The sequence below is a fragment of the Octopus sinensis genome, linkage group LG2 (assembly GCF_006345805.1).
Source record: "Octopus sinensis linkage group LG2, ASM634580v1, whole genome shotgun sequence".
Classification (NCBI taxonomy): domain Eukaryota; kingdom Metazoa; phylum Mollusca; class Cephalopoda; order Octopoda; family Octopodidae; genus Octopus; species Octopus sinensis.
In genome coordinates, this window is record NC_042998.1 from 56432808 (window position 1) to 56446006 (window position 13199).

Genomic DNA, 13199 nt, shown 5'->3' on the forward strand with positions numbered 1-13199 from the left:
TTGTCAGGGATAAGTTTGGGAACAGGTTTGGGGATAAGAACACTTGGCCTTCTTCATCACCTGATTTGAACGCTTTAGACTTCAGTATATGGAATGAACTGGTCAGAAAAGCTTGTGAAAAGCCCCACAGTAACGTGCAAGCCCTCAAAACTCCATCCGTAGGACGTGGGAGGAATACATTGATGAGGAATTTATTAAAGAAGCTTATGGTGCAGTCAGGAAGAGATTTGAGGAAGTCATTGCCAAAAGAGAAGCAACTCTTGATGCCTAACAGAAAGAATTTCGGCCAGAATTTTCTTTAGCACTTTGAAATAAAACTAAAAGCTTCCATTTGAACTTTATTTCAATCCCTTATGAGTTCTGAATCCTGAGCTGTGGTTAATTATTTATGAAAATGTCATTTTTGTCCATGATCAACTTCATCATGATTCTTCTGGTAAGCTTGGAGGGTAATGAATATTTTTCCTTCCTCAAAGTAGAGTCAAATAGTGTTAGAAAAACTTCTAATAATTCCATTAAGTTATCTTTAAGCATTCCTGAGATACAAAGGTTCGATGCTGAAAGTAAAATTTGGACAATTTTACTGATACACCCAGTATACACACACACACACACACACACACACACCACACACACACACACACACACACACACACATATATATATATATATATATATATATATATATATATATAGCGTCAAATCCATTATATTGTATTTATTTTATTTACTTCAGAAGTCGAACATAGAATCTGGTGAGATTTGAATTTAAATGTGGTTGGTGAAAATTAAATGTACTGTAGTGTGTATATCGTCCGCTGTTCAACCTTACCTTCCAATCTAGAATGTCTTCGATGTTCATAATTTTGGGTTTCTTACTTTGTCATTAGGCCAGCACTTTTAAGGGATACAGTACGTGGTTGCAACTCTATTGTATCGGCCTCGGAATGATAAAAGATAGAGTTGATCCCGCCGGGATTTGAACTCAGAACATAAAATGTTGGAAGAAATACTGCAATGCAGCTTTACCGACCCTCTGTCGGTTCTGCCAGCTCGTTCCATTTTCATAATTCATGAAATCCAACTTCGAGAATTAGATGCAGTTGGAAAGAATGGCTAAGAAGTTCGCTTCGAAATCACAAATTCCTGGGTTTGATTCTATCACCACATGGCGGATGTTGTTCTCTCTAAGCCTCGAGTCAATTCATACTTCGTGAGTGTAATTGAGTAGAAGGAATCTGAAAGTACGTCAGATGGGTTGTACCCGCAAATCAAATATCTAGCTTCCGCTCACACTGTGTCATGCTGATTACGACGGAACGTTAAGTTGCACCTGTGGAATACTCAACTAGTTCAACGATCCATTACTTCATTAGTTCTTTATTGTGGGGCTAATACGAATTTGAAATATTTAAAAATATTTCCGAATGGTTCCGAATTTTAAAATAGTTCCGAATTTTAAGATGGTTCCGAATTTTAGCACAAAGCTAGCAATTTCGGTAGGTGGTAGTTAAGTCGATTACATGGACCCTAATGCTCAACTAGCATTTATTTTATCGAGCCCGAAAGGATGAAAGGCAAAAGTGACCCTCAGCGGAATTTGAACTCAGAACGTGTAGATGGACGAAATGCCGCTAAGCATTATGCCCGGTGCGGTAACGATTCTGACATTTTGCTGCTCTATATTTAAAAATAATATTGGTTTTAAATTTTAGCACAAGACCAACAATTAGGTGGGGGGGGGTAAGTCGACTGTGTCGACTCCAATGCTCATCTGGTACTTATTTTATTGACTCCGAAAGGATGAAAGATAAAGTTGACTTTGAAGGCGATTGAACTCAGAGCGCAGAGAATCAAAACAAATACCGTGGAGCATCCTATCCGACGCTGTAGCAACATTGGCGGAAATATATTCCGACACATTATGCAAGTCTTTTCCATGTAGCTTCATCCTTCAATTAAGTGGAAATACCACGTTATGGATTCTATACATAGGAGCAGTAAATTCATGCATGCATGAATTTGCTTTATATGCAGGTGGCTAACAACTTATTAAGACTTAAAAGAACAGTTACTAATGTGGTCTTCATAAAACATATTGTTATTGGAACAGTTGTTAGCCGTTTAGGGTAAACTGTGGGCGAAATGCTTTTCATCTGCTACAGCGCCAAGGGTGCTGACTGAAAGTAATAAAAGAATTTATTATTTAGTCGGGGGAAGGGAAATACAATATGCCGTGTAATGTAGGGGAGAGGAATAGAATGTATTACATAGTGGGAAAGCAGCGCCAATGACATTTGCAGCTCTTACAGATCAAAACTCAGAATATAAATAAAATAATTTATGCCGACATTTTAACCAATTAAATTCTTTTTGCTCTCTCACTGTGATTTTTGTTCATTTTTTAAAATAAAAAGTTCAAACAATAAATATTTTCTGTGAAAAAGTTATTTTAAAAAAGAATTTGACTGAAGGAAGGAATTTTCTTTTCATCGTGACTGAGGGCCTGTGGGATGCCTCAGACACAATCACCACTCCGTTTCACACACTGCGGTCTTGTTTTGCAGCCGTACATTCCGCCAGAGTCCTTTCCATCCAGTCCTTGATGTCATCGCTGTCTTCTTTATTGTCACCTGCGAGCCAGCCTGCTTTCTGTCCATTCGTTTCCGAAGCATGTAAGCACAGAAGTCCAGAATCCTGATAACATGGCCAAAATGTTGCAGTTTTCGTCATGTGGCTATCATCACCGACTTTCTCTCAATTTCTATCTCTTCCAAACCTAAATCGTTCGTTCTACGGATTGCCCAACATCGCTCTGATCAGCATCGCTCACTTATAGCATATAATCTTGAACGGCCTTACTTCGTTTAGTGTTAGCTACCCTTAGGAGTCAGTGTTTCACATCCATACAATGTTATTAGCTAGACTAGGGTTTTAAAAGTTTCAGCTTTATGTTTTTGCTGAGGGTGAAGTATCACCAAGCTAAATAAACTATTGTGTTAATAATAAATTCAGAATATAATTTTCGAACATTTCAACCAACCATCTTTTTCTCGGGTATTATGTCCACCAGACTTACTTATCTAATGTGCCTGTTTCTAAGACAGTAAAGAGGAATTCAGGGTTGTTATTTGTAGCCGGTCGAGCGACTATTAAGGGACTCTGTCGTCGGCTTGGTGCAGTAACTGAGCAGCACAAAATATCAAATTTGTAAGGGGTGAATTCAAGAGATTGTTTAAAATTAGTCGCCCCATCTTCATGCATTATAATGTGACAAAGAATTAAGTAATTGCTAAATAGTCTTCAAGAATGTTTTGCTTAATCTTAATAATTTCTCTCAAAATCTTCCCTATTATTATTTATACCTCATCCAATATTTTGTATTTAAATGTTCGGTATTATATATTTTATGAGCATATATATTTTATAAGCATTGCTTACGAACCACATGGTTCCGGGTTCAGTCCCATTGCGTGGCACCTTGGGTAAGTGTCTTCTACTATAGCCTCGGGCCGACCAAAGCTTTGTGAGTGGATTTGGTAGACGGAAACTGAAAGGAGCCCATCCTATATGTATATATATATATATGTATATATATATATATATATATGTGTGTGTGTGGTGTGTGTGTGTGTGTGTGTGTGCGCGCGTGTTTGCGTGCCTGTGTTTGTCCCCCAACATCGCTTGACAACCGATGCTGGTGTGTTTACGTCCCCGTAACTTAGCGGTTCGGCAAAAAAGAGACCGATAAAATATGTACTAGGCTTACAAAGAATAAGTCCTGGGGTCGATTTGATCGACTAAAAAAGGCAGTGCTCCACCATGGCCACAGTCACATGACTGAAACAAGTAAAAGAAAAAAAGAGAAAAGAGAAAGAGATATATACTATTATACATGAACGATAAAATTTATGTCTTGGGCTAGACTTGAACTCAAAACATACGAGGCTAAATAACGTTTTCAGTTTTCTATATTAGACCAGAAATTTGAAGGGAGGAGGTAAGTCTATTACATTGACTCCAGTTGCGAAGGATAAAAAAAAGTCACGTCGACCTCGACGGAATTTGAACCAAGACCGAAAGAAGCAAGAGGAAATACCGCTAATAAATTTTCCCAATTGGCCTAACGGTTCTACCAACTCGCCGCCCTGCAGAAACTAAATAATGGTGGTGGTGTTAAGGTTAAGTATACTGAGGTTTTGCAAGTTTGGTGTCCTTAGTTTAGAGATAATTGTATTATATACTTTGAAAAATCTCTAATTTGCTCTAATCCATTTTCACAATTTTATCAGAAAAGGCGTCGTCTAAGTGCCCAAATTGATCCAATCGCAGATCCAAAACAAGCAGCTATATATGAAATGACAGAGAATTTTGAGCTGATAGATCTGTTCACTCTCCAGTAAGTACTGATTTAGTCAATTATTTTCACAAAACTTTTGATGTTCCCTGTAGGTATTGTTTTTGTTTTTCAGGTCATAAAATAAATAAATTATTTCTGGGGGCCCTTCAGATCATTGAGCAGTCAGAGCACCACTATAATGTTTCATCTTCATGAAGTGTATATATTCAGTTTAAGTAAAACTGATTGAGCCTGTCATATATATCATTAATTCTCAGTAGATTTTGAAAGCGAGTTACATACGGCTGACGTTGCAAGACAGATTTGAGATTTAAATATCAAGATCAACAAGAAAAGGAAGTAAAGTGTTGTGCTGTTCATTGCTTTCTCAGAAAAGAAAAACCAAGTGAATAACATATTTTACTGATAACTTAACTACCTGTTCATGTCCTCATCGAGTGTTTCCCTCTGATTCCAGTCAAAGGCTTCGATTTTAAAACGTATAACTTCATTTATCTGCCAGAAGTAGGCATTTGGTTTCCTTGGAGATGAAAATCTAGTATTCTGTCCGTGAAGTGATATGTAAGCTCTATAATCATCGCTTTAATAAGCCATTGTTAATATTACCGGACGAATACAAAAATCAATGTTGTGAGATTTGAACTAGACTCGTACCTTTCGACAAACTCGTGCCTTTATCAAGAAGCTTCAGATCACCTGGCGCATACATCTGTATTCTACGATACTAAAATCTAATTAACTGATTAGGAAGGAAAAAAGCAAAGTAAGACAACAATTATATATACACGGCCGTTGCGACAAGTGTCCTAAAATATGAATTAAGTCGACGTGATGGGTAAATATGAAAACTCTTGCGTATAATGGTGGACTATTGCCTAATACTGTTAAGTCGAAACTCTGTGAAAGAGATTTGAATTCCTCCTAAATTGTGGTTGTTAATTGTATCATATTTCGTTAACAGAGTGGATGTTATTTGACTTAATTTCTTCAAATGTCTATATCAATAATTCAACCTTAACTTGTTAATATCATAAAGCGTAGTATCTAGAATAAGTCATCTTCAAGAGATACTTATTGGAGAATTTTAACTCAACGGCAAATTCATGAGTAAATAGTGTCTGAAAATCTCGATAAGAAGTTAATTAACGATAACAGGTCGTTGTCTCTATGTCGAGATCAAATAACCTTGAGATATGAGGGAGGGCGTTGTCGTGCAGTAGAAGAACTCCATGCTGCCGATTATATCTTTTCTCTTGAATAGCCATGTTGAGTCGTTCCATCTGTTGAACATAGAGTTCCGAGTTGACCGTTTGGTTCCGTTCAAGCAATTCGTAATGGATAATTCCTTCCCAGTCCCACCATACGCACAACATCGTTTTACGCGGATGAAGATCTTGTTTCACACGCGGTGTCGCTTGTTTGCCAGGGCTAAGCCATTCCTTACGCAGCTTTATATTGATGTACGGGCACCATTTTACGTTGCAAGTAACGGTTCGGTAAAGAAATCGTTACTTGTGTCCATGAGTTGAGCAGTGACGAGCAAACAAACCAGCGGAGATTGTGGCTCGTTGATTTTTGTTGTTGTTACTAAAAGCCTGCAGAACCATGCTCCATACTTCTGAACCTTTCCCATCGAGTGAAGATGCTTCTCTATAGCAGTGTGGGAGTATTACATTTTCTCTGCCAGTTCCATTGTCGTTTGACGAGAATTTTCGTGCAAAAGTTGGTTTAATCGCTCTTCATCGAACTCAACTGGACGACCAGAACGAGGTGTGACTTTGAGGTCAAAATTTCCATTTTTGGACTTGGCATACCAATCACGAGCTGTTCTTTCAGCTATGGCATCATCTCCATACACAGTACAACTGTCGCGAGCAGCTTTTGCGGCCTTAGAACCTTGATTAAAAGCAAAAAGAAGGAGGTGTCGAAAATGCTCCTTTTTCTTAACTTGACATTCCATTTTAATGATATGAAAATAAACAAAAATTAACTAATATTAACTAGAACAAAAAAAAAATAGACTCCAAAATGATTCAAAAATAGAATTCTCGAAAAAAATAGATTCCCAAATTTAAAAACGCAATAAATTCCAAAATTTAAACAAACCGCGGTAACTTAGTTGCCAACCCAATACATACAGATGAATGGTTTCTAAATTGAAGCTAACTATAATAGTAACAGCGTTTTATTTAAATGGAAGCTAAATATCTCAATGTAATAGTTGTTTATATTAATTTGATGGTCCACGAGGTTTAGGCTGCAGATGTAGTTGTCGAAAAGTGACTAATTTCTTTTCTGTTACCGATGCTACTCTGCTGCAGACATTTCATTTTGTTAATGATCCTACCTAGCCTTGCAAATTAGTGACACAAGACAACACAATTATTGTGGGAGGTGTATAATCGATTAAAGTATGCTAGTGCATTGTAGGTATCTAGCTTATATCGATTCCGGAACGATAAAACGGCAAAGTCAGTTCAGGCAGAATATGGATTCAGAACTTAGAGGAATGAAATCAAATATTGATTTCTTACGCAAGTACAATGCCTTAAATTTGAGGAAAAGAACATTCGATTATATCAGCTCCAGTACTTGAGTGTTACTTCATTTTATCCATCCCGAAAGGGTGAAAGCAAGTCATTGAGTCTAGTGTTTTTTTCACTCGACCGCCTTTTTAAGTATTTGGTATTTCGTGTGTCTACAATGCTGAGATCACAATCTCCCACAGTCCTAGTGTGGACAACAGGAAACACCAAATACAACCTCCACAGAGGGATGAAATTTTTATAATATCGTAATGATCCGGTGGATCACGAAACATGGCCTATTTGTAGGTTAAATTGAATTTTAATCAACACTTGAAAATCTATAAATAATTGATATTTGTATTATATCTTAGGTAGACCTTAACCAGATTCGGTACTCAAGCTAAATTTTGCTTTCTACATCGTTCCAGATTTTGGAAAGAATTGGTGATTGACCACACATTGATTTTCTACCGAATTTGGTCAACTATCGTTTCAGTATTCTTTCTCTACAACTGTATATTTGTAGTGATCAGACAAACTTACTATAGGTTCCATATGGCTTACAGGACAACTTGGTTCAGCATGGATTATACGAGTGATGCGGTCTACTTGTTCGATATGTTTGTGTCATCGAGAATTGGTAAATAGTAGTTTTCTCATTCTTTAAATTTTGACATTTAAATTATTTTTGTTTGAACGCAGATCAGCTTTGATTAAGTAGGCCTATGATCAAGGAAATTTTAAACATAGTCATTCCGTCAATTTTCTATGCAGTCTTTATTAAATGTATCCTTTTCTAAGTCTGTAAGCCGTTGTTTTAAGAAAATTTGACTGCTACATCTAATTCAGTGCAATAGCAAGGTGCCAGCAGACGTGAAGCACATAAGGGAGAAATGTAACTAAAGATTGTGCGATATGTATGTTTTTCTCTGTTACAATCGCAAAAATAAGAATTTAAAGAAGGATATGAATCCAGAAAATTTTGTGGGAAATGAAATGGTGGGTTCGTTAGTTATAGAGCGAAGTGGATTCAACATGGATTCAGAAATTTATCGAAGTTGTAACTCTCCAAGATTTAGTTTAATTGCAACTGATGATTAGACTATAATTTGATCACTGAATAGATTTCCACATATTTAAAATCTAAGTGTGGCTACTGATACAAAGAACATAAAAATAAGGTTTAAAAATGGCAAGCGATTCTAAGTGTTTATAGGTGTTTCATATAAATTCCTCCTCTTTTTTCTACTTAGCACTTCATCATACGTTTGAAAAGAAGTTAAATTTATTCAAATTTAAAAAAACAATAAGCAAAATTTGAAGAAGAATATAGCTACAAAATACCATAAAACACGACGATAAAAATTTTTGCCGTGTTAATTCAAATAACATAGTAAATGATGAAAATAAATGGATAAAAAATAACGAATTTATCTGATGTCCCAGTATGATTTGGATTCCTCTCAGCTGAGCGCCTAGAGACATTTCTTATTCTGGAACAGTGAAGCTTAATTTCTCTAATTCACTCAGTTCACTTGAAAAACAACTCTCTCTCTCTCTCTCTTCTCTCTCTCTCTCTCTCTCTCTTTCTCTCTCTCTCTCTTTCTCTCTCTCTCTATCTATCGCTATTTATCTCTCTTTCTCTGTCTGTCTATCTGTCTCTCTGTCTCTCTTTCCCTCTCTCTCTCTCTCTCTCTCTCTCTCTCTCTCTCTCTCTCTCTCTCTCTCTCTCTCTCTCTGCGCGTTCATACGCACATACATACTTGCACAGAGATATGGATGTATAAAGACAACGGTTTGTGATCTCCTGTCGAGTGAACATCCACAATCAAGACAGCTTTATGAAAGGTTTAGAAAATTCAATCTAAAAAAACTATCAAAACTAATCTAAGCATTGTGAACTTCTAAAATATCATGCTAACCCTAACAACGGGTCATTGTCATTCCGATAGCGAACCAAACGAAGAACTTTTCTACACCAATAGAAATCATAACCATTAGTTCCTTGGGCCAATGTCTGCCACCATAGCCCCAGCCGACTTGTGACTTGTGAGTGAATTTAGAGGACGAAAACCGTGCAAAATCAAATCATTGAGTGTAGTGTTTTTTCACTCGACCACCTTTCGAATGTAGTCTAAGTATTTAGCATTTCGTGTGTCTGCAATGCTGAGAGGCGCAATGGCCCAGTGGTTAGGGCAGCGGACTCGCGGTTTCGATTCCCAGACCGGGCGTTGTGAGTGTTTATTGAGCGAAAACACCTAAAGCTCCACGAGGCTCCAGCAGGGATGGTGGTGATCCCTGCTGTACTCTTTCACCACAACTTTCTCTCACTCTTACTTCCTGTTTCTGTTGTACCTGTATTTCAAAGGGCCGGCCTTGTCACTCTCTGTGTCACGCTGAATATCCCCGAGAACTACGTTAAGGGTACACGTGTCTGTGGAGTGCTCAGCCACTTACACGTTAATTTCACGAGCAGGCTATACCGTTGATCGGATCAACCGGAACCCTCATCGTCGTAACCGACGGAGTGCTTCCACCAATGCTGAGATTATAATCTTCCATGTGTGTATGTATGTGTGTATGCACGCACGTCTGCCTTTACTGCTTGATAATGGGTGGTTTAGCTCATGTCCCCGTAACATAGTATGACCGCAGCCCTATGACTAAACCCAGCAAAACGGATGAGAATGAAATAATCCACGCACAGTCATAAAGACACAATCAACGACATTAACAGAAATATATCCAATAAATTCTACAACAAATAAATATTTAATCGTATTGTACATTATTAGGCGCATGGCTCAGTGGTTAAAGCGTCGAGCTTACGATCGTGAGGTTGTGAGCTCGAATCCCGGACCGGGCTGCGTGTTGTGCTCTTGAGCAAGGCACTTTATTTCACGTTGCTCCAGTTCACTCAGCTGTAGAAATGAGCTGCAACATCACAGGTGCCAAGCTGTATCGACCTTTGTCTTTCCCTTGGATAACACTGGTGGCGTGGAGAGGGGAGGCCGGTATGCATGGGCGACTGCTGGCCTTCCATAAACAACCTTGCCCGGACTTGTGTCTAGGAGGGTAACTTTCTAGTGCAATCCCATGGTCATTCATGACCGAAGGGGGTCTTTACCCCCTTACATTATTACAAGGGTGCACTAAAGAAAGTGGGGCTAACATAAAGTGCAGTACATACAAAACAAAACAATACGGATCAGAAAAAAAGATGACCATTAAAAAAACTAGTACAACATAGCTTTTAATAGGAACACTATCAATTGACTTTCATGTTACATACAAGGCAATAGTAAAATAGAATTTACTTTATAAAGTTCCGTGTCTAGGCAAGAATGCCTGTATATACAGTCTTGTTAAAGACGGTATATAACGTTTGTGGGGTAAAGTTAAACGTAACATAAGGTAGCAAGTATGAAGTGTCGTTAGAACGACGGACAGATTGCTTTGTAGTGAAATCCTGCTGAGGTAAAAGTTGCCTATCATCCTTCCGGAATCGATAAATAAAGTGTACTTGGGTCGATTCTTCTTTTTCTCTCATTCTTTCTTACTGTCTATTTGTGCGTCTGTCTATCTTACTCTCTTCTGGAAGAAATCAGAAAAGGATGGCTTCCTTCCACCAGACCTAACAAAATAGCCAAAATGCGTCCTATGTCTCGGCGGTGACCCTACGATTCCATCAAAGGATTGGGGGTTAGAGGCAAGGCAAACCTAACACATTATCAGGTTCACTTAAATTTAATTACAGGGGTAGTATAAAAAGAGAGAGAGACAGACAGAATCATACAAAATACCAGTCGCATCAAAACGATAAAGCCTATCATCTTTCCATAGAATACATACGAGTCAAGTACATATTGTCTTGCTTAAAATATTGTACCTTTATAAACATCTTCATCTTACATTAATACTGAAAATCGAAACTTTATTTTTCTTCCTCTTTCAATCTGAAATTTTTTTCTAGGTTACATCGAAAATGGTTTAGTCATCTATGATGTTAAAAAGCTGCTCCGGTATTACATAAATTCGAAATATTTCAGAATAGATGTAATCAGTGTTCTGCCAACAGATCTCCTTTATATTGTTTTTGGTACCAGTGCTACGATGGTTCGTCTCAACCGCTTGATGCGACTTTATCGTATGAGACAATTTTTTGATATTCTGGAAACACGTACTTCATTTCCAAATTTGATCCGCATTATTCACATTATCGTCTACGTCACACTTCTTATCCACTGGAATGCTTGCCTTTACTATGCTCTCAGCGCGTGGATTGGTCTCGGTAAAGATGCCTGGGTCTATCCAAATGAAGTGATAAACTTCGATGTATTACCAAAAGAACACCCGTATTTAACCATGCGACACCAATACCTCATGCCTTTGTGGTGGTCAATGCAAACATTAACCACGATCGGTGAGACACAGCCACCAGTGACAATTATTTCATACATCTATGTTATCATAGCTTTTATGTTCGGAGTGCTCATATTTGCTTCTATTTTCGGTAACGTGGGTGCCATGATCAACAATTCCAACTTAGTCAAAGATAACTTCCGCACACGTTTAGACGGTGTCAAACGCTACATGCAAACACGCCAGGTCGACTTCGAACTGCAGACACGAGTGTTGAAGTGGTTTGACTACACATGGGAAAAGCGCCAGATCATAGACGAAAATCTATATGTACAATGCCTTCCACTAAACCTTCAAACTGAGATCGCTATGCAAGTCCATTTGGAAACTTTGCGAAAAGTTCGAATATTTCAAGATTGTGAACCTGGCCTTCTTCATGAGCTGGTACTGAAACTTCGTCTTCAAGTGTTTAGCCCGGGAGATTTTGTTTGTCGTAAAGGTAGGTCAAACGAATATTTCTTGTTGTTGTTGTTGTTGTCGTTAGGACTGTGAGTTGGCAGAATCGTTAGAACGTCGGAAAAAATATTCTGCGATATTTGCTCTGAGCAAATATAACACTGGGGTTCAATATCAGTGATTTACTACTCCCCTCAAAATTGTTAACTTTGTACCAAAATTAAAAAGAATTATTATTACTTTAGTTGTGCATGAATGCTTTACATGTCTTTCATGATACCGGGTCAAAATCAGTTTCCTGAGATATCGAGGACCTTTCCTACAATATGCATAGAGCATAGTTCTGAATCAATGCAACCCTTGTAGTTACACCAATCTCAATAAGGGAAATGTTAAGTCTGTTAGTGGCAGTATCTAGGGCATCTATAACTGGGATTACTGTTATAGAAACTCTCCACAGTCATATTTCCTTTGCTAAATCCTGGTCTTTGACCGATACAGTCATGTCCGCAGATATAGCTACATCTATGATGATACACACTTTTTCCTCTTTGTTAAAAGCCATAATATCTGGTTGCTTAGTATGAATTTTGCTATCAGTCTATACTCTAAAGTCCCATAAAATCTTGTATTGGTCGTTCTCTGTTACACTTTCTGGTTGATGTTCGTACCAGTTTCGTCTTACTTTAAATCCTCTTTGCCGTAATATGTCCCAGTGTAGCGTCTTGGCTAAACAATTATGTCTACGTTTATATTCCTTCTGCGCCAAAGGACTATAAGAACCTATCGGGTGCGTCATGGATTCCTCTTTCTCATTACATACTCTGTACTTGGCACTTTTCGCGGATTTGTCTATTTTGGTCTTAATGGTATTCGTTACCAATGACTGGCTTTGAGCAGCCATTGTGAATCTTGTTTCTTTCTTAATGTCTCCATTCTTCAACAATAATCAAAACTTCTCTGCTGCGACGGCCTGCGTTTGTCTGAGTCTGAGGTACTGGCCGTGTAGCTCTTTTCCTAAGATGTTTCTTTCTTGATCCTGCTGTCTTCTTTTCTTGTATTCCCTTGCAATCTTCGTAGCTTCTTTTTCCTTTCCTATGGCAGCTGAAATCAGTCTTTGTGGGTTGGTTCTCACATACTCTTGTAAGTCTCATTTTGCCATCTCTACACAGTCTCCTATTGAAGATCTCTCCGCCACTCCTTCCACTGTCTCTGGGATGTAACGACCTGTACATGGATATTATTTTTCTGGTTTTACAATTTATGTATTTTAGTTTTTCCTTTACCCAGTTCAAAAAAAGCAGCAGAAAATCTTATTAGAGAGACTGCCCGTGTGTTTACCACAGAGATGCTTTTCCTGCCATTGAGTATTGAGCTTAAACACCTTGTTTACTCTCCTGAAATACTCGTTTCTCATCTTTTCTTTCATTTCTTGGTAGCGGATTCTATCTGTCCCCAATACGCCTAAGTGCTTGTAACTGTCACCCTCATTC

The 13199-nt window shown here is 38.1% G+C and overlaps 1 protein-coding gene across 2 annotated transcripts in view; it reads left to right on the forward strand.

The window, feature by feature from the left end:
- Positions 1-4293: 4293 nt before the first annotated feature.
- The window catches only part of LOC115224705 (cyclic nucleotide-gated olfactory channel-like), a 12087-nt gene continuing 3181 nt past the window's right edge, over positions 4294-13199 (forward strand). The window contains exons 1-3 of one of the 2 annotated variants that reach the window (XM_036500789.1): positions 4294-4399; positions 7415-7528; positions 10862-11749. In XM_036500789.1, coding sequence (XP_036356682.1) covers position 4399; positions 7415-7528; positions 10862-11749 — 1003 coding nt within the window. In that variant the 5' untranslated portion in view covers positions 4294-4398. Of the gene's footprint in view, positions 4400-7314; positions 7529-10861; positions 11750-13199 lie in introns of those variants that run through there. The other variant, XM_029795565.2, reaches the window with a different exon arrangement.